Here is a 22,290-nt window from a genome sequence, read left to right as displayed (position 1 = left end):
AATGGAAAGCCGTTTGGCTCATAACTATTACAGCTGTAATTTAAAATAAATACAGCTGTATTTAATGATAAATACAGCTGTATTTAATCATAAATACAGCTGTATTTAAAAATAATTACACCTGTATTTAAAAATATATACAGCTGTATTTATTATTAAATACAGGTGTAATTATTTTTAAATACAGCTGCATTTAAAAATAAATACAGCTGTATTTAAAAATAATTACACCTGTATTTAATAGTAAATACAGCTGTATTTAAAAATAAATACACCTGTAATTATTTTTAGATACAGGTGTAATTATTTTTAAATACAGCTGTATTTATTTTTAAATGCAGCTGCATTTAATAAATGCGGCTGAAATAAATTAGAACTTGAATCGGAAAATGTACGACATGCAAAGCGACAATCTCGTGGAGATACTACTTCCGGTGACGCCACTGGATCAGACCCGCCATTGCGACGTCAATTTTTGCAGTCTGGTAATGAGCCAGAAGAAGTTTTAAGAAGGTAAGCAACGTTTTGTTTGCTTGTTCATTTGTGACTTAATGGAAGAAACAATGCGTGATCTTTGAAACACGGGTACCGGGTCCCGGTTTGATAACCACTGGCAGTGGCAATCAAAGATGGCGTGTAAAACTAAAAGCAACTTTCTGTGTTTTGGAGTTCATTAAATGTTGGGATGAATATGTCAGGTTTGAGGATGCACATTTCTGTAGGTTCATCTCGGTATTCCACCCCCTCGGCTTTCTGTTGTAAATATTAAGCTGAGCACGGTGATCGAATGTGGAAGCTACGTTTGGTCAAAGGTCACAGAAGATTTGCGTCGTGCAGCGAAGGAAAGAATCGCGATCTTGTTTCCGAATCGGTACCTCTTTGTTTTTCATTAAACCTGTCATTCTGCTTGCTCGGCTTTGTTAGATGTTTGCATATCGTGTTGCTATTTTCTTTGCTTTTATTATTGTTTCTTACTTGTGCTTCGTTTATCGATACAACGCAAGTAATAAAAGTGTTTGGCAATTTTCAGGGAAAATGGAATGCTACTTGTAAACTGTACAACGCATGGTGTATTCCAGGATATCTGATCAAGAGTTGGATGCGTTGGTGGAACCAATTACTGCTTCCAACAAGCTTACTGGGTCCTTAATGATACAAGCTCGTCTGAAAGGACAGGGGACAGTACTTCAGGTAACTCTTCTGTGCTGAATATTAGAATAGTAAAGCTTCAAAAAGGAATTTTAAACTGTTGAAAAACAACTGAGAAATGGACCAATGTTTCACAGTCACAGATTCTGATTTTAAAGTTAAGTAATACCGTTTTTATATTTAGTCAAGTTTTGACTAAATATTTTAACGTAGAGGGGGGAATTGAGACGAGGGTCGTGGTGTATGTGTGTGTGTGTGTGTGTCTGTCTGTCTGTCTGTGTGTGTTTCGATCCATCATACAACGCCGCAGCTATGGAGGTCAATGCGTTGCTTCGGCAGGGCACTGTGGACTCCCCTAGAGTTGTATTTTGGGACCATGATTTTATGTTTTCCGCTGGAAAACAGTTTACGTTACCTGAATTTGCAGCGTCATTTCCTGGGTGATGGTGTGCATCTAGCAAACGTATATTCCCAAGCTTGGGACCTGTTGGCGTAACATATCAAGATCAAGAAGATCAAGCAACGTCAGGACAGGCCAGGTTGTACAAGTCCCTTCGTCAGGCGATAAACACAGTCGGTTTTTGTGTGATTAAATAATGTTGTAGCCGGGTCAGGTTGCATTGTGCGTTTTGACTGATCAGCTTACAAAGCACGGGTATAGGAACAGGGAATCTTCAAATTGTTTACATTTTCTTTCTTGTTTGATGCGGGTGGGTGGCATAAATCGACGGCTCTAAATGGGGTCAACCAGATCGGTAGATGGGAAGTAACTCGAGTTTATGACAGGCTCGTTGTGGATGATGTCCCTTGTCTAAAAACCAGTTCAAGGTGGATCCGGAATGGTTCTTCGATCAACACGATTGTTGAGTGTTCTGTCAAATCAAGATATCGTGACATGTTTCAACAGTATGTTTCTGTGTTGGTGGATAGTATGGATCAGTGTTTTTCCAGAGTACTTGGAAATAATTTTCAGGTGAGATTCTGATGAACATGTTGGTGTTACGATGCCTTTTCATGTGAGCGTTTGTCAATTCAGAGAATCAGAATATTTGTTCCTGTGGAGGTACTGTATGTCAATTACCTCGGGTGTTTGTCATTTCAGTGAATCAGGAAATATTGGTTCCTGTGGAAGTACTGTTTTGTCAATCACCTGTTATTTTGCCTAGGAGATTCCAAATTTATTTTGATTGTGGTACTGTGGGCTAGGTAATATTTCATGTGGAGGTACTGTTGTCACTTGTGTTGGCTGGTGCCTCACAGATTACAAACACTATTTTGGTTAAAGTACATGTACCGTGGGCTAGGTAATATTTCATGGTGGGGCTGATTTTTCAGAGAATCAGAAAACATGGTTCGCTGTTGTTCTTTTTGTCAAATTAAGCTATAGGGCCTCAGAGATTCCAACATTAGTTAGTATGTGGATTTGTTAGCCAGGTATTATGTTGGTGTGTGACAGTTCAGAGAACCATGATGTAATTTCCTGTTGGTGTTCTGTTTGTCATAAATGTATTGAGCCTCAGAGATTCCAAACTCGTTTGGTGGGGGTACTGGGTGCCAGGATTTGAGTTTGACACAGAAAACACAATTGGTTTGAAGTACTTTGGGCCAGATTTTAATCAATTTCTTTGGTTTGTATTTCAGACTCCCAAAATCTGGTGACAACTTCAGAAGTATGGGATATTAAACACCTTTTACAGGCTGAACAGTGAAGGAGTTGTTAACTCCTGCAAGGAGCAGCAGACAAGTTCAAGGCTTATGTGTAATTCTCAGTAATCTGACAAATAAGGCTGTGTTCACATATCCTGTTTTTTATGCACAGGAATATGCCTCCCAGGAGGGCAGCGTCAAGGCGGGTAGCCGAAGTGACCCGAGCCGCTGCAGGTCGGCCGAGGGCCAGCAACCAGACAGCCTCGCAGCGACAACCCGGTGGGTTTGAGTCAGCCACAGCAGGAGGGGAAGAAAGCGCCACTGCTTTGGCCGCGGTATTGGCAGAACTACGCAGGCTGGGGGAGCGGCAAGAGACCTGCCAAGTGGCCATTGTCTCGCTCCAGAAAGACAACCAACGTCTGCAAGAAGCTGTTTCGGGTGATCGTGAGGCCATCGCCTCAACATCGGGATCGATGACAACCGGTACCAGCAATTCTACCCTGTCTGGCTCGGTTGCCAACCTGGTCAACACAATCACAGGTGAGGCGGCAACCCAATTGGTGCCTGTTGTTTTGTTCGTCGAGGATAAAGTTAAACGCAGGATCTGGGGCCGGGGCGTCAATCCACAATGACAACTGAAAAGTTTCAAATGGAAGCGTGTCAATGTTAATTGTAATTCAATCTGACAATGATCTCTTTCCTGCGTTCATGCGGTTGCAAACAGACCAGAATTGGTTCTGTTCTGTTCACATAGTACTTTGAGTTCACTTACATGCAAGGGTGATGCACAGTATTCCTATGGAGAGAACTTCATCTTTAAGTGTACTTCGATTAACTGAAGATATTCAATTGTTTACTTCAATGTGGGAGGTGTGCAATGTGTAAATACACATCAACTCAGTCAGTAAGATTTATGTGCTGGTGTATGATGCAGAGCTGTCAGCCCCTATGAAGCTTCATGTGTAGCAATCTTGAATTTATAGTGTAGCAAATGGTGTTTATCTTTAAGTATTGCATCATCTTATAATCCACTGCACCTACATGTTTATATGTCAAGACACAAATGTTGCAATAACTGTGTTCAGACAAGAAAACAGCAGCAGGAACAAATGAACATTGTAGAGTGTCTGTATAACGAAGTAGCATTTTCTGTTTTACAAGTAGCATGCTACATCGAAAGCGTAATAGTCTGCAGCTCTAATTGGGCCACTAATGCGACATGGTGCTTTTGGATTCCACAAGTTATTTTGCATGTTGTTTTTAAGGCAAATATGTCAGAAGCTCCTAAAGAACTTTAGTGGGTAAGCCTGTGACATTGTTGTCCACATAGAGAATACTATATGGTTTCCTATGAAATACCAGTTTTACTCAAGTTGTGCTTTTAAATATTAAACTGCGAACAATATTTCAAAACACTAGTGTAAAACTGGTATCAAACAGGAAGCCATGTAGTATTCTGTTTATCCTACATACAGGGTTCGTACAGGTCATGGAAAGTCATGGAATTTGATTTTTAATTTTCCAGACCTGGAAAGTCATGGAATTTCAATTCAAGTCATGGAATTTCAATTCAAGTCATGGAATTTAACATAAATAAGAAAGAAAAAAAATAACCTTTAGCACGCCAGCTTTCTTTCGAGTTGTTTCTTGACAACAAAAAGTATGCGGAATTGGAACGAATTACCAAGGAAGATCTTCGCAATGAACTGTGTATCGCGGTGAAAAAAATGACAGTTCGTCAAGTCACAGTGTTAGTGACGGTTATGAAACGGAATTTACGAAAGTGCAGATGGATACAAACAGTGGCTGGTCCAGTTTAGTGAAATGACAGGACCAGCAAACATTACCGATAATCTGACTGCGTAGCAAATGCTTGACTTGCTTGTCAAAGAGACACTGCGTAGAAACTGACTCAAATTCAGTGCAAAGCAAGCCAGTGTCAAAACTGGCAGTGACAAGATGTAAAAAGTTTGCGTGTTCGGAAATGGCGACCTGTGGATCTAGTCATGGAAAATGTTATTGAGGCTCATGGGAAAGTCATGGAATTTTGTTTCTAAAAACCAGTGGGGACCCTGTACATACTGTTGCATGTTCATTGCTGTAAATGTCCCTTTGTCGAAGCGCCCAGATTGAAGAAGCTTAAAAATTGAACCTGGATCTCTCCGAATGCCTCGTGTAATCTTTTATGTCAAAGCAAGGAAATGTCACTGGTGTGGTGTTTACGTTCTTAAAATTCTTCCGAGTGTTCAAAGAAGGACGCTTGTTTCGGTATTGGAGGCAGTGAAAAATCAGGTCCTTGTCAGACAAGACCTCTTTACACATGCAATGTAGAGTGAATGGTATTGTTATGACATGAGTGGTATGTCACGTTAGTGTAATAAGTTGTATTCTTACACGCTCCACAAAGGCACAGAGTACGGGGAGCCATCCCGCGGGTTGATCCTGGTGGAGTAGCTGTCAGAGCTTTGGCGTTGAGGCCCACGAGACGTCGTCTGTACCAAGTATCAGGACCAAACGCTCTCTGGCATCTAGACGGATACCACAAGTTGATATCGTGAGTACAGCTACAAATACATACACTGGGCACAAAAAAATCCTTTTTAAAAATTTGGTGAATGTTGAGTGTGTCCGGTGGTGGGGAGGATGTTGGGGGTTGTGCCAGTTTGAACATGGAATTTGAGTGGATTGATACAGGTGGCATAAGGGTGATAAGGAATTCTCTTATTTTATGACGCTGGAATCTTTCTTTTAAGACCTACATAACCCTGAGATAATAAGGTCTTATAATGGGGGTAAACTTACAGAGGTTATGAGCAGAATATCTTAGAGAACAGCATACCTGCCAATTGCTACGATTTTGGCGCAGCATGCTCCGATTTTGCAGGAATTGCTACGCTGCTACTCTAAGCCCTGAGCTGCTACGCTAAAAAAAAAAAAATGACAAGCGTGCAAAATGTTCACTTATTGCTTGACAATCAACAATGAACATTGCATAACTAGTCGAGTACCGATGGCTGGGAACCACTCCGTTATGACTCGATATTGTCCACGTGACTTGCTTAGCAAATCGTGAATTTTATTGCAAGCATTCGCATTTCCGGTGACTCTATGCGCCAATTGTGAATTTGATTAGAATATGCAATGCACTTGTTAAGTTGTAAGCTGTGCACAGTGACGGTGTTAGAAGTGGAAACTGGAGGGAGACAGGATAAAAACGGGGAAACGTAAGGGTGGTGAAGATTATGGTGCAAGTTCCACACCGATGCGGGCAAATCATTTTCAACGATTTTTGCCGAAGAATTCGACAGACTTTGCGTGTATAGGTAATAATACCTGCTATTCCGACTTGGTTGTGTGACAGACGTTTTCTTCCACACGAGATTACGTTGATTGTCTAAATCTACTTTTTGACGGAAGTGGCCGAACAACTGTGAATGACGTCTCGTTATATGGGAATGACGTCACAGTCATCGTCACAGTCTGTATCTTTTGAAGCATCTCATTCTTCATGACGTCTTTCTGTGTCTGCATCCGCAAAATGTTTGTTCATTCCGGAATCTTTGTCATCTATGTTCAGAACTCTGTCCTTATAGTGTCAGACAAACAGGCCTCCTGAGCGAACCACTTTCCAAGGGAAGTTAAATTCGCGTATGGAAACAGTACTGTCGTCTGGGGTGCCGTTTTCAGTATTCTGAGCGTTGAAGAATCTGTAAAGAGAAGAAACGATAACAGCAGGAGAAATAAAAGTCGTGTGTGCATTTTATGTTTTTTTGGAGTGACGATTTTGAGTTTGAATCCGTTCTTGCCATGCTCCTAAAGCGTGTAACATACAATCTTGCATACGTTTGCTTTAGTAGTGGCAAAGAAGGAAAGCGTGTGACATTGAACTATGTTTAGACGGTTGTAATGTCGTAGAGCTCTCAGAATCTTACAAACGTTTTTGATGGCATTTTAAATGCGGGCTTGCGATTCAAATTTAAGATTATGCGAGTGCTACGCTTATAAACACCAATTGCAACTCTGACATTTGGTGAAAGTTCCAAAATGCTACTCTTTGGGCTTCACAGGGGTTGGCAGCTATGAAACAGGGTCTTGAAAATGTCTTGTTTGGGATCGTAAAAGGAAGGGCGTCTTCTAAGGGGTAGGTGGGTAACGAAGGTGAGTCGTGTGCAAGTATTTTCTTTTCTTTTCTTTTTATTTTGTCATTTTCTGGATATGTAATGAAAGACTGGTCCATTGATGATTTCCCCACGGAATACAAAACATATTCTGGTTATACCTTACCATTTCTACTGGGTGGTTATTTAAATTTGGTTGCTTGGTGTTTTTTTTAACAATAAACACCCCTTCAAGTTAACAGAGAAATAAGCAGAGGGGGGAATACTTTTCGGTGAATACCAAGCTACCTAGTCCTAACAAATAACCACCCAGCAACCAGTCTGAATCCTCGATAGCTCATAGGTTGAGAAACCACACTGTGTGGTCACTGCTTGGTGACTGAAAAGTTCTGAATGCTCAAATATTCGAAAGAGGAAAGAGCTCATACATACTCAACTGCATTTACACTATTCATTTCAGGTTTCAACACACAGAATCCAATATAAGATCCATAAGTTTGGTTGTTTTCTAAATCAAAATCTACGTTGTACCAGACACAAGGTCTCAAGGCAAGTAACTCTCATATTTTGTGTAGAAAATAGAGTTGTTCCCATTTTGCATTTGTACAAATAAAAAGACAGTAATCTGTAGGTCAATTATATTTCACTTCATAAATAGAACTTTTTTTCCCGAGATACTTAAACATGAAAAGAACGCAAAAATATTTGCCTTATCGTCTTAGCAGAACAACTATGTACTTTATTTTATTCGAAATTAAATTAACTGCTATAAAGAGTTTGCAGAATTGCGCAATTTTCACAGAACTCTTCAACCATGGATTAATCACATGCTTGTGCAGGTAGACTGGCTGAGTGAATAATACTTGATCAAAATAATTATGTGTGCTGTGGGCAGGCTGTCTGTCTGTCCAAGGACAAAAAATGTAACGTTGAGCTGTTATCTCAGAAGTTTATACAGCTAGACCTCTGAAACTTTGCACACTTTTAGGGTTTGATGATTTCACGAAGTGACCGCAGTTTCGTTGACCCTCATCAAATTTTGGGGTCACAGCGGGGTCATGTTCGTTTAATAAAAACTTAACGTTGATGTTATCTCAGATGTGTTTTTAGCTAGAGCTTTAACCCTTAGGCTGGTTGTCGCGACATATGTCGCGCTACTTTACGTATGCTGTCACCTGGTTGTCACGACATATGTCGCGCTATTGGCTCAGTCTGTTTGGTCGGTTCCGATTACCTCCCATTGATGCGAAAACCTATATGACTGTTTTTTGTTATGTTTCTCTCTGTTAATTCACCAGTGGCTATGTAACATGTGTTACAGAATTGCACCGGTGTAAGGGTTAATAGTACGCACACTTCTAGGTTTTGATAATGTACCAACTTGACATAAGATTGTGGGCGGGGATGTAGCTCAGTCGGTAGCGCGCTAGATTTGTATCCAGTTGCCTGCTGTCAGCGTGAGTTCGTCCCCACGTTCGGCGGGAGATTTATTTCTCGGAGTCAACTTTGTGTGCAGACTCTCCTCGGTGTCCGAACACCCCCGTGTGTACACACAAGCACAAGACCAAGTGCGCACGAAAAAGATCCTGTAATCCATGTCAGAGTTCGGTGGGTTATAGAAACAAGAAAATACCCAGCATGCTTCCTCCGAAAGCGGCGTATGGCTGCCTAAATGGTGGGGTAAAAACGGTCATACACGTAAAATTCCACTCGTGCAAACCACGAGTGCACGTGGGAGTTTCAGCCCACGAACGCATAAGAAGAAGAAGACGACATAAGGTTGATTGACCTTCGTCACAGCCCACTTCGTCAACATCACGGGCCAAAGAACAGGCCTGGGAATGATACGCCTTTCGTCGTATTTACGACGAAGTCCTTTTCTAATTGTGTAAGAAAAGAGCCTCCGTGTGCCCTTAAAAATGCTTAAAACGCAACATTTTCCCGTCAGTACGCCCAAACCACTTTTACTCATTCCCAGGCCTGAAAGAATCTAGACACAGCCATCGTCGAACGCTGAAGAAGAAGAAGATTGACCTTCGTCAAGTTTTGGGGTCACAGGGGGTCATGTTCGAATCAAAATATCTTAACATTGATGTTATCTCAGGTGTTTTTGAAGCTTGAGCTTTGAAACTTTGAACACTTGAAGGATTTGATCATCTACCTACGTGACCCTAGTTTGGTTGATCCCTGTCACATTTTGGGGTCACAGTGGGGTCAAGTTTGTAAAAGCTTTACATTGCGGTTTTCTCAGTTATTTTTTATTAAATTTCACTGAATTGTATGTGTTATTAACCAGCAGACATTACCAAAATTTTGCTTATTTTTATCAAATTTTAGAGTCCCAGCAGTTAGTGGAATCCTCCTTTTAAGACCTACAAGACCCTTAAGGCTTATGGACATGACGAAGAAAAGTCATATAAAGCAATTGCTTTTCTTGATTTATTTCTTTGCAAAATTGAAGAAAGGTGGATTAAATGGGTTACACACCTTTTCTCAATGATATATATTAAAAATAATGGTCTTGATTCTCGGTCATGAAAAAGCACTTTGACCATTACTTTTTAATATTTACTGAGCATGTTACCTGTACTTATTTCCCAATAACTCTTTAATCAGAATTTGTGTGGTGAAATCACATATGGAAACGGATCTCTGTTTGTTATATTGCAGGTGGAAAATGGTGATTCATGGGGCAATCGATGGCTTTAGCCGGGCCACTACCTTCCTCCATGCCACCGAAACAACAGGTCAGAGACCGTTCGGGATCTGTTTTTGGGTGGAACCCAACGCTTTGGACTCCCGTCAAGAGTCCGCATGGACCATGGTGGCGAGAATCTGGATGTCGTCGCCCTCATGAATGAACACAGGGGAGAAGGGAGAGGCAGTGCGATGCAAGGCCGCAGTGACCATAACCAAAGGATCGAGCGTCTCTGGCTCGACGTCTGGAAAGATGTGGTGAACCCTTACCATGACCTGTTTACTGCAATGGGAACACCACAGGCAGAAGGTGGTCTGGGGATACTGAACATGGACAATCCCATTCACTTGTGGGCCCTCCACTATGTTTTTCTGCCCAGGCTGAACCGGTCCCTACAGTGGATTGTGGAACAGAAGAACCACCAACCCCTGAGGACAGAGCGCAACAGAACTCCCCTGCAGCTCTTCTTCAGGGGGATGCTGGAGAGACGAGCCAGCACATCCACAGCAGTACAGGACTTCTGGAAAGGGAGAAGCCTTCAATCGATAATCGAGGACCATCCTTTGCCAGACAGTCGTTAGGATGTGCCTGCCACGGCTTGCCCCCTCTCTGAGGAACAGCTCGTGCAACTAACGGAGCGCATTGACCCTCGGAGTGGGCCACCCACCGATCAACATGGTCAGATGTTGTTCTCCAGTTCGTTGCCAACATGCTCGAGTAAAAAAAAAGTTAGCTTGTGGACACCCCAAACCTGAAGTGTATAGCAGACCTGTGAACCCATACGATTTTGCCATATTTTGTACGCTTGATTGTCCAGACTACAAGCAGATTGGTCAGTGGAATCACAAGAAAAATTCATTGTCTACTTTTATTTACAAGCGCATTCCAAAGCCGATCCAGTGTTTTGACACATGATTACTGCTTTTGTCAATGAAAGAAGCATTCGTTTTAAATTGTAAACTTATTAGGCTACTTGCCCTATCCGCTCTAGCCACGTAATCGTGCAATAAATCTGCAATATCTTGCATGGCGTTGGGAGGTGTGCCTCAATTTGCGGGTTTGCTTTGAGACCTCAGAGTAAGGATGTGTCTGGGTGCAGACACTTCGCCTTCAAAAAAGTTAATTTGCACTGAGCAGCATTGGGCTGCAACAATGAAAGCCTCAAAAACAATCATAAAGTTTGTTCAAAGTACCAAGCATGGTAGAAGGTATAAGCAACTGTTTTTTTCAAATTGGTTTAAATCTGCGCTCTAATTCTAAACCAATCTTTGTAAAGTGGAAAGTCATTCAAATAAAGCGAAATTATGTCCGCTGTGTATTTTATTATTTTTAAACACAGGTACTGCACCACGAAAACAATATTGCTAAAAAAAAATAAAAAATATGTACACTTTGTGAAAGAAAGTTGTAAAGAAAGTTTTACACAATGATTTGCCATTAGGTTACCTGTTTAATTGCACCAAACAGACATGGGATTCTTCCGTAAAATTACGGAATTCCGTAAATTTTTAGGCTCCAGGGATCATTCTTGAGATTCGTGCAAATCCGCTGAGAAAATGTTGGGGTATATGTAGGTAAAGACCCAAGTTTTTCGGCCGGTCCGCTGATCGCGACGCTCCATTCCATACTATTCTTGAACGGTTGGTTCCTAAAACGGTCAGACTGTTGCTGGTCGATCCGTATGGGAACGCGCTCTGTGTCTTTGTCTCCTACAGTCACCGTTTCAACGTAGCTATCGGGGATTCAGTATAAGCTAAAGCATACCGTATGAGAATGATTCGGCGCCATTTTTACATCGCTTCGAGCCACTTGCCAAAATGATGAGGAAGCTAAAGCGAGACGAAACCGTTCTATCCCGGGAAATTGACCAGCAGAAGTACAAGAAAAATCTCTGGAGATTCGACTGGCTCGATGAAGTTGTATCATTGAGCTGGAAATACGAGAAAGGCCAGAAGACACAAGACGTGAAACTGAAAGTTGGCGATGCTTTTGCTAAAATCAACTTGCCGGGAAAAACTTAGTGCACTTTGTGCAACGATGTTAATGTTATCAACTACGGTTCCAATGGAAAGACTGCCCTCAAAAGCCACTTGAAAAGCAACAAGCACCTGACTATCCTGAAAACCCAGTCGTGTAATCAGTCACTGGGGTCGTTTGGCACCGACGAGGTAAGAACATTGAAACCACACCGTCACACGCCACCACCCCCCCCCCCATCCCCGCCTCTCTCTCTCTCTCTCTCTCTCTCTCTCTTTCTCCTCCTTATTTTGAGTCTTAGCGTAAAATTAATTTGAGAAACATGGAAAGGGAGGGGGGGGCTATGATTAAGCTGAAATATGCATTTCAGGGCCATTTTTGTGTGTCTAAAATACTAAAAACCTTCAGCTTCTGGGGGCTTTGCCCCCAGACCCCGACCAGGGGCGTTGCCCCTGGACCCTACTTTTTTTTTCCTTAATTATCACTTTTTCTGAATCCCATGTCTGACCAAATTTCTTTTGATGTATCTATAGTATAGATTTATAAAGTTGAAAATTGCTGAAAGTTTTTAAAACAGACTATTGTTTTTGAAAAAGACCTTAGTGTATTTTTAGGTTTATTGATGCTAGATATATTTATATATATATATATATATATATATATATATATATGGCTTGCCCAATCCAACGTATAAAGGAACTCATTGTTATTCAGCCATTAACCTTCGCCGGCACTCGTTATCGACTACACACGGACGCATTCGTGGGGCCGTGCAGACCCATGCTTCTCAAAGAAGGAAAAATGTGCATATCCTTCCGTGGCACTCGTGGGGCCGTGCAGACCCATGCTTCTCAAAGAAAGAAAAATATGCATATCCTTCCGTGGCACTCGTGGGTCCGTGCGGACACAGAAGGGTGTTTGATGCAAATATCTCTTAAACGAGTTGGAATTTTTTAATGAGCTTTTAGAAATGCCTCAGACACCTAAAAAGCTATCATCTCCTAAAAGCTCATTAAATTTCAGTGATAATTAATTAATTAATTAATGGTCAAATTTAGACTGCACACGGTATTTGGTAAAATATTATGGGTCTGCATGGCCCCACGAGTGCCACGGAAGGGTTTGCACAATTGTCCTTCTTTGAGAAGTATGGGTCCGCATGGACCCACGAGTGCCTCGGAAGGGTATACACGCTTTTCCTTCTTTGAGAAGTATGGGTCCGCACGTCCCCACGAATGCTTCCGTGTGTAGTCTAAATTTGACCATTAATTAATTAATTAATTATCACTGAAATTTAATGAGCTTTTAGGAGATGAAAGCTTTGTAGGTGTCTGAGGCATTTCTAAAAGCTCATTAAAAAATTCCAACTCGTTTAAGAGATATTTGAGACAATGACAAAAGGTGACGTTTTCATGTCAGTATGTCCCAAATGACATCACCAGTACATTTTTCATTCTATCTAATCTGTTTTCGTTCTATTTTTTCTAATAACATGCGTTAACAATTGATTGCCAACTGGAATGGAAGAGCACAAAAAGTGTAACTTGATATGTAGTTTCTCTAGAGGGAAAAACATCTTCCACTTTCATGTCAGTGTGTCCCATGCAACATACATTTGCCAAACAGCTATGTGTAAGTAGATTATTTGTTAGTGGTATAGAAAATACTGATCAACAATCAAAGTCAGTTTTCACATTCATTTTCTACCTATTTCTTATTTGTTTATTCTTTTGGCAATGGTGAAATGTCAGCAATCGTGTGTCATTCGGGACAGTAGACATGACACCTGACCTTTTGTCACTGTCTCATTTGCAATCAAACACCCTTCTGGGTCCGCACGGACCCACGAGTGCCTCGGAAGGGTATACACGCTTTTCCTTCTTTGAGAAGTATGGGTCCGCACGTCCCCACAAATGCTTCCGTGTGTAGTCTAAATTTGACCATTAATTAATTAATTAATTATCACTGAAATTTAATGAGCTTTTAGGAGATGATAGCTTGTTAGGTGTCTGAGGCATTTCTAAAAGCTCATTAAAAAATTCCAACTCGTTTAAAAGATATTTGCAATCAAACACCCTTCTGGGTCCGCACGGACCCACGAGTGCCGGCGAAGGTTAAAGACATTTTCCGAATTACAATGGTTTAATAGCCAACTTGCACAATACCCCTTTTGAACAGCTCTCTGGTGCGAAAGATAAGGAAGGTTCACTTCCCTACGGGCAAACGTTTTGCTCTCACAAGCACTGGTGTTCTCTGGCTTGTGTAAAAAAACCAAAATAAAATCTCAATCGCCTTACTTTTGTATACAGGACATGCTTGGGTACTTTGAACGAACTAAAGGATTATTCTTGCGGCTATTATTGCCGCAGCCAATAAACCTTTAACGACTTTGTGTGTGTCGGTGTGTGAATGCTCTGATTTGTTTTGCTATTGTGTATTGCCGTGAGCTCTGGCGAGAAGGGGTGATTAATTTATGTTCATTATTATTATGTCTCACTGTGTTTTCACAGCTGTACAGAACAGTGAAAGGGATACTCGTTCAAACTTTGGTATGATGCCATGAGCGCCATAGTTTAACTAGAGTCAAATCAGTTATTTTTCTTTTTATATTCAATGGTGCCTCATTCACCCATATTCATCAGAACATAAGCTTTTTGCAACGTTCATTGAAGGTCAAGGTCCCTTTAAGTTACCTATCAAACCTCATAGTGGTGTTTATTGTTTATGGTTAGTGTTTTCCCCTGGAGCAATTTTTTGATTAGTGCTTTTGTGAACAAGAAACAATTAACAAGTGGCTCTATCCCCCCCCCCCCCCCCCCCCCCCCCCCTTCCACGTGGCGATATAACCTTCGTGGTTGAAAACACCAAAGAAAGAAAGTGTTTTAAACATTTTCAGTTCTCCATTTAGTTTGGTGAAGTAGTGTAGAGCATTTTTTGAACATCAATAATCATGTATGAATTTATTGCATGTTTGTTGCTAGAATATTAATCATTCTTCTGCTGAAGAACTTTGTGCCTGATGAAAGTAAACATTGTGGTCAGTCGCATAGGTACCCCCCGCGGGTTTGGGGGAAGAATTTACCCGATGCTCCCCAGCATGTCGTAAGAGGCGACTAACTGATTCTGTTTCTCCTTTTACCCTTGTTAAGTGTTTCTTGTATAGAATATAGTCAATTTTTGTAAAGATTTTACTCAAGCAGTATGTAAGTGTTATGTCCTTTGTACTGGAAACTTGCATTCTCCCAGTAAGGTAATATATTGTACTACGTTGCAAGCCCCTGGAGCAAATTTTTGATTAAGTGCTTTTGTGAACAAGAAACAATTGACAAGTGGCTCTATCCCATCTCCCCCCGTCGCGATATAACCTTCGTGGTTGAAAACAATGTTAAACACAAAATAAAGAAAGAATAGGCACCCCCTAAAATCAAAGGTGAGTTTTAGATACTAAAATGTGCCAACAATTTTAACAGCACACCCGAGTCCCCTTTTTGACTCACATGCGTAGCAAAAGTGAGTCTATGTACTCACCCGAGTCGTCCGTCCTTCCGTCCGGAAAACTTTAACGTTGGGTATTTCTTGGACACTATTCAGTCTATCAGTACCAAATTTGGCAAGATGGTGTATGATGACAAGGCCCCAAAAAAACATACATAGCATCTTGACCTTGCTTCAAGGTCAAGGTCGCAGGGGCCATAAATGTTGCCTAAAAAACAGCTATTTTTCACATTTTTCCCATTTTCTCTGAAGTTTTTTGAGATTGAATACCTCACCTATATATGATATATAGGGCAAAGGAAGCCCCATCTTTTGATACCAGTTTGGTTTACCTTGCTTCAAGGTCAAGGTCACAGGAGCTCTTCAAAGTTGGATTGTATACATATTTTGAAGTGACCTTGACCTGAACTATGGAAGATAACTGTTTCAAACTTAAAAATTATGTGGGGCACATGTTATGCTTTCATCATGAGACACATTTGGTCACATATGATCAAGGTCAAGGTCACTTTGACCCTTATGAAATGTGACCAAAATAAGGTAGTGAACCACTAAAAGTGACCATATCTCATGGTAGAAAGAGCCAATAAGCACCATTGTACCTCCTATGTCTTGAATTAACAGCTGTGTTGCATGACCTTGGATGACCTTGACCTTGGGTCAAGGTCACATGTATTTTGGTAGGAAAAATGTGTAAAGCATGCGAGTCGTATGGGCTTTGCCCTTCTTGTTACTTTAGTTGCAAGATCAGTACATGTTCTATCACGGAATTTTGTTTTGTTTTTGTAATTATGTGTATTTAGAGATTTTTCAAACCAAACTATTAATCTTTGAGCTCAGATGTCCTACTTTTTGACGTATTGGTATGTTTATTCAAGGTAAGCTAGACGAATCATTTGTATCAGGAAACTAAAATAAATGAAATTCTGATTTTATGTGAAAAATTGAATCAGTATCACAACAATTTCAAAAATTATTCATATTATGTGCTGGTTAATGACTATTACATTTGCAAGCCAAAGCTCTGTTTGCATTCTGAATTTTGCATGTAAATGTCCCATTTCAAAGATCACCTATATATTTAGGTGTGTGTGTAGTCTTTTTAAGAACATCAATTATATACATTTATTGGATCTTGATTGCTTGAATGTGTATGACACATAATTCTTGTGTATGAATAAATGTGTATGACAAGTTTGAATATTGGATAATACAAATTGTTTGTATGGATTTTGATTCCTGTATGGTGAGGCAATGAACATGTGCGAGTGAGATGTCTATGATGGACAGCAAAATGTAGTTATGGATTCATGGCTGCTAGTCTCATTTCCAGTCATATTAAAAAAAACAAGTTGTTTTTACAAAAACACAAAACATAACTCAAGTTGTCTGCCACAAATACAATTAATTTTAATCAAACAAGTGTCATGCAGAAAATCCACTTTAAATAAGGAAAATCATCACAAAATGGAATGCATACTTTATGTTTATCACATCACAAGACACACTGGTAATACTTGGCAGGTGAGAGTTAACCCATCACACAATGGAATGAATATTTTTATCACATCATTAGACTGGTATTACTTGGCAGTTGAGAGTTAACCTATCACAAAATGGAATGAATACTTAATTTTTATCCCATCATAAGACTGGTAATACTTGGCAGTTGCGAGTTCATCCATCACAAAGTGGAATGAATACTTTAATTTTATCACATCATAAAGAATACATCGGTTCTACTTGGCAGGTGACAGCTGAACAGTTAGCAAAACAGTCACTATTTAATACTGGTTACAGAGACGAGGAATTGAGGCTGAAATTTATAAACTAAACAAGAAAGCTGAAATTGTGTGAGCCGTTTGTTCGTTCATGGGCTGAAACTCCCACGGCTTTTACGTGTATGACCGTTTTTACCCCGCCATTTAGGCAGCCATACGCCGCGTTCGGAGGAAGCATGCTGGGTATTTTCGTGTTTCTATAACCCACCGAACTCTGACATGGATTACAGGATCTTTTTCGTGCGCACTTGGTCTTGTGCTTGCGTGTACACACGGGGGTGTTCGGACACCGAGGAGAGTCTGCACACAAAGTTGACTGTGAGCAATAATAAATCTCTCGCCGAACGTGGGGACGAACTCGCGCTGACAGCGGCCAACAGGACTGAGCTACATCCCCGCCCTTGTGTGAGCAGTGACCTTCACTACAGAGGAGTGTAAAACTATAAAAGGAAAAGCAGTAGACAACGCCAGTTTTGGTTAATTTGGTAAAACATAAAAACAGACTATCGTTACACAGGGCACGAATATCACATTATCATAACTGTTACAAACGCTTTTGAGTTTATTAATTTGTATACCATTATGAGACAGTATAACAAAGTTGTTAGCGTGCAATTGATTTGTTTGTATCCGGTTTATGGTGTATATTGCCAAGTTTTGTATGGGACACTGTAACGCTAGTCCGAGTGCTTTTGATATTTTGCTGGCAACGTGTTATTCGTGTAGTAGGGGGGTTGAACCATTTATTCTGTACATTAGGTAACTGATACCTGATATGATGTGAAGTGCTTAGTTTACTTGATCAATAGTCGAGAGAAATACAATGCTTTACATGTTTTCCATGGACAGCGTTACACGGAACACGAAAAGCAGGCAACATAATGACAAACAGTGGTGCAAAAAAACAAATAAGAACAGAACACACTCTTGAAACACAACGGCAATTTAAATAATGCAAAACACAAACATCAAATCTTCGAAAGTCTCTCTCTTGCATTTAATAGCAAGTAAGAAATGATGTACGGTACAGGCACCCAAAATAAAGCTTATTTTACTGAGAGAAAAAACCCACACACACCTTGTCTTAATAATTTTAAGATTTCAAAGTTCAATGTTAAACACCCCCCCCCCCCCCCCCCCTGCAAAAAGCAAAGAAAACAATCAAAACAAAAACAAGGTATGTAAAGGAGTATAGGAAACCGGTTAAATCAGGGTCATGTTTTTTTTTTCCTTTGCAGCATGACCTCAAATAATTCAGTTTGAATACATTTGTGAATTCTCTTCAAAATTGCAGAACAAACATTTTTTCGCAGGGTGTGTACAGAAAGAAACACCAACACCTACGGCTACCAAGCAAAAATAATGCGAAACACAAACATCAAATCTTCGAAAGTCTCTCTCTTGCATTTAATAGCAAGTAAGAAATGATGTACGGTACAGGCACCTAAAATAAAGCTTATTTTACGGAGAGAAAAAAACCACCCACACCTTGTCTTAATAATTTTAAGATTTCAAAGTTCAACGTTAACACCCCCCCCCCCCCCCCAGGGTGTGTACAGATAGAAACACCAACAGCTACGGCTACCAAGCAGAAACTAATCGCACCATTGAAGGAAAGTTTTTACAATAAATAAAATCCACCCCCTTCAAGAACAGCCTGGGACAGCTTCTGCCTCAGTTCTTGACGTGTGGGGCAGACACCTGCATTCTGAGGGCACAAGTTGACACTCTGGGGAGTGGCTTTTCGGGTGTGTCCACAAACACCACGGTCAGAGGACTCTGGTACCCTCCTGGTACTGTGGACCGGCTCCCAGACATGAAAAACACGAAATCTGAGATGGTGGTTTCTCCGCACTTTCCATCTGAAACAAGACAAAAAAGAAATTCTGAAATAAAGGAAACATCATCCCGCTTTCTTAATAAGCATACAAGTACCAGGACTCAAAAGAGAGGGAATTATTGCATGCTTGTGTTCATTTGTAGAAGCGTAGAAATGTTAAGCATGCTTTGCGACACAGAATGAAATGCTATTTTGAAAGCGTAACTTTTCTTGAGACTTTTTTTGAGCTGCTTGACGTTCAGTTTGATATGTGAAGGCAAACGAGATTCATTTTCCCAAATCTTTGGAGCTTTCAGGGGTAAAACCATGTGCTTATCATTTGCTGCTTTACATATAAGTTATTCTCCTGGGCCGTTTCCCATTTTGTGACATGTATTTTCAGTCCTTAAAACATGTATTAAATGGCAACTTGAATGTATACTCTCCCAAAAAAGAAACTTGACACAGGTAAACATTGATGTTTTTCAAATATATAATATATGTTAGAGGAAAGCACCAAAATTCAGTTTGAAGTTTGTCGGTTACATTGTTGCTAACAACTAACCCATAAAAAGAACATAATTGAACCAAGACTTTACTAAGTGGTCGCCCTTTTATTGAATTGCAAAAATTCTCGTCTGCACAAAAATCATGTGCATGGAGAGTATCGAGAGTATACATATTTTCTTTAGTAATAATTTTTTTTCCAGTAATACTCCAGGTTGTTAATGATGCAGACTTGCAACAAAACAACTTTAAAACCTTTGTACTTTTACTGAACACTAAGACAAACAAAATGTGCAAGTATTTGTTATTCTATCTCTGCAGGCCAAGGATATTTATGAAACTAGTATTTGTGAATGAAATTAATTTGTACAGCTTAAATGTCTCAAGTTAAATTTAATAAAAAGTCTACTTTATAACATGGTTTTCCCTGGTACACAGCTCTGGAGATTAAAGCTGTGGTCTATTTATGACTTTCCTGGGCTACGAGGTTGAAAAATAGGGATACAATCATGTACAGAATTCTGTACAGCAAACGCTACCCGAAACCCCACCTATACGGCGTGTATGACCTTGAGAGCTTCAGTCAACGCTTGAATTTTTCAGGGATAACAGCCGGTTTGCTCTCTCAAGACTGATCATATTTTATCTTCAAGAGAGATCAAGGGGAAAAAATAAAAGCCCCGGCGAAGATTCGAACTCTCGACTTCGTGTCTCATGTCCTAACCACTAGGCTACTGCGCCAATTGAGAAAATGAAGGAAAAACATTGATATGAATTCATGTTATGTTATTCTTGAAGCAGCATGATTTATATCTCTATCCGCCCATTGTTCAGAAGTTTGTTTGTTTGTTTGTTTGTTTGCTTGCTTAACGCCCAGCCGACCACGAAGGGCCATATCAGGGCGGAGCTGCTTTGACATATAACGTGCGCCACACACAAGACAGAAGTCGCAGCACAGGCTTCATGTCTCACCCAGTCACATTATTCTGACACCGGACCAACCAGTCCTAGCATTAACCCCATAATGCCAGACGCCAGGCGGAGCAACCACTAGATTGCCAATTTTAAAGTCTTAGGTATGACCCGGCCGGGGTTCGAACCCACGACCTCCCGATCACGGGGCGGACGCCTTACCACTAGGCCAACCGTGCCGGTTGTTCAGAAGTGAATACATGTATAACTATTTCTTAGATGTCTGGTTTCAACTGGCTTTGGAGAGATTCAATTACTGTTCTTGTCATTTTCTTGCATGTTGTAAATAGAGATATCGCAGCTATTTGCATGGCGCGAATGTCGTGTAGCATGACGGTGTAAACATGTACTGCGATTCTGTAAAACATGTTTGCAAATAAAGGCAAATTTTAATGTCAATTTTTACGTTTTTGCAACGCATAAATGATAATTCAAGCGTAGAATGATATAAAATTATCAATTTTTTTTATCTTTGACAATACTGGTGTAGTGGCCTAGCGGTTAAGACATCGGCCCCGACATTTCGAGGCCCCGATGCCTTGAGTTCGAATCCCTGCCAAGTCGTTTATTTTTTCTGCTCGATCCTTCTTGACAACAAATATGCTCAGCTCTGCGAGAGCAAACCGGATGTTACCACTGCAAAATTCAAGCGTTGACTGAAGCTCTCAAGGTCATACACGCCGTATAGGTGGGGTTTCGGGTAGTGTTTGCTGTACAGAAATCTGTACATGATTTTGTCCCTATTTTTCAACCTCGTAGCCCCGGAAAGTCATAAATAGACCACAGCTTTAACCCATATCAATCAAGGTTTGTTATGAACCAAACGGCTTTCCATATGAGATTATATACGTACCACTGCCGCCGCCACCAAATAATCATAATATACACTTTACAACGGATTACACACACACACACACAGATAACAAGGTAATCTTGAACTTTAGCGTGACGAAAATGGTGTACGTTGTCAACCATGGGACATCATCTACACGAAAGAGTTGTCTCCCTTGTCTGGTCACACGGATAATTCCTTCTTTGATGGGTCAAATGCATTCGTACAGTTCATCATCGGAGTTCATTCCGTAACTTCAAAGGGATCTAAAATGACTTGTTATGATTACAAGTACAGGTTCTACAAATTTGGAGACTTAAATGCCTCTGAATTAAGAGCTATGAATTTAACACGCTAAAGTTCAAGATTACCGATAACACGATATAGCAGCTAGTCTCTCGCACCGAATTCCAATATTTTGCATCTTTGGTCAAAAACGCGTACAGGCCTCCCTTCAAGTTCAACTTCTGGATGTGGATGCCCCACTGACTCGGTGTAGATCGTCACAAGAACCGAATTCGTCTGATAAAACAATTAACTTACCCTGCTGTGCGAGCCTGGGCAACAGCGTTAATTAAAACTGCACTCGCAAACCTTCCAAAACATCAGGGACATTTGCCACCCCCGCCATCTTGAGCTGTTCAGTCTGTCAAAAGGCGGCAAAGCGAGGCTATGAAGACGCGTATAAGCTTAGTGTTTTTCATGTGGATTCCCAGTCCAAGTTTTTAAGTCGCTTAACCACGTGACTTATAACTGATTATTACAGGTGTATTTATTATTAAATACAGGTGTATTTAATTTTAAATACAGGTGTATTTATTTTTAAATACAGGTGTAATTATTTTTAAATACAGGTGTATTTATTTTTAAATACAGGTGTATTTATTATTAAATACAGGTGTATTTATTTTTAAATACAGGTGTATTTATTTTTAAATACAGGTGTATTTATCATTAATTACACCTGTATTTTATAATAAATACAGGTGTATTTAATAATAAATGCACCTGTATTTAATAATAAATACACCTGTATTTAAAAATAAATACACCTGTATTTAATAATAATTACACCTGTATTTAAAAATAAATACACCTGTAATTTATAATAAATACACCTGTATTTAATAAAAAAAATACACCTGTAATTAATAAAAAAAATACACCTGTAATTAATAATGATACTTATTGTATACGTTTAAGAAATAAATACAGCTGTATTTATCATTAAATACAGGTGTATTTATTTTAAATTACAGCTGTAATAGTTATGAGCCAAACGGCTTTCCATATAC

General features: G+C 40.1%; 1 protein-coding gene across 4 annotated transcripts; it reads left to right on the top strand.

Annotated features, from left to right (window-relative positions):
- The first annotated feature begins 480 nt into the window (after positions 1–480).
- LOC138955542 (uncharacterized) lies at positions 481–16,285 on the top strand. Of its 4 annotated transcripts, XM_070327129.1 has the most exons (5): positions 481–513; positions 1,031–1,191; positions 2,969–3,336; positions 5,204–5,350; positions 9,585–16,285. In XM_070327129.1, the coding sequence occupies exon 5, from the start codon at positions 9,729–9,731 to the stop codon at positions 10,191–10,193; it is 465 nt and encodes a 154-aa protein (XP_070183230.1). In that variant the 5' UTR covers positions 481–513; positions 1,031–1,191; positions 2,969–3,336; positions 5,204–5,350; positions 9,585–9,728; the 3' UTR covers positions 10,194–16,285. The 4 variants fall into 4 exon arrangements, with proteins under 4 accessions (XP_070183230.1, XP_070183231.1, XP_070183229.1 ...); XM_070327130.1 differs by having other exon boundaries at positions 500–1,191; XM_070327128.1 differs by lacking the exons at positions 481–513; positions 1,031–1,191; positions 9,585–16,285 and adding exons at positions 1,576–2,122; positions 7,375–9,509.
- The last annotated feature ends 6,005 nt before the right edge of the window (positions 16,286–22,290 follow it).

The sequence above is a fragment of the Littorina saxatilis genome, unplaced genomic scaffold (assembly GCF_037325665.1).
Source record: "Littorina saxatilis isolate snail1 unplaced genomic scaffold, US_GU_Lsax_2.0 scaffold_1664, whole genome shotgun sequence".
Taxonomy (NCBI): domain Eukaryota; kingdom Metazoa; phylum Mollusca; class Gastropoda; order Littorinimorpha; family Littorinidae; genus Littorina; species Littorina saxatilis.
Note: the sequence above shows the minus strand (reverse complement) of the source record. Positions and strands in the feature narration are given on the sequence as shown.

Coding starts and splice junctions, on each gene's coding strand:
- LOC138955542 (XM_070327127.1), top strand. CDS start 1,989: ATGGTTCTTCGATCAACACGATTGTTGAGTGTTCTGTCAAATCAAGAT. Junction 2,123..2,968: donor TACTTGGAAATAATTTTCAG/GTGAGATTCTGA, acceptor TTTTATGCACAG/GAATATGCCTCCCAGGAGGG. Junction 3,337..5,203: donor CCTGGTCAACACAATCACAG/GTGAGGCGGCAA, acceptor CGCTCCACAAAG/GCACAGAGTACGGGGAGCCA.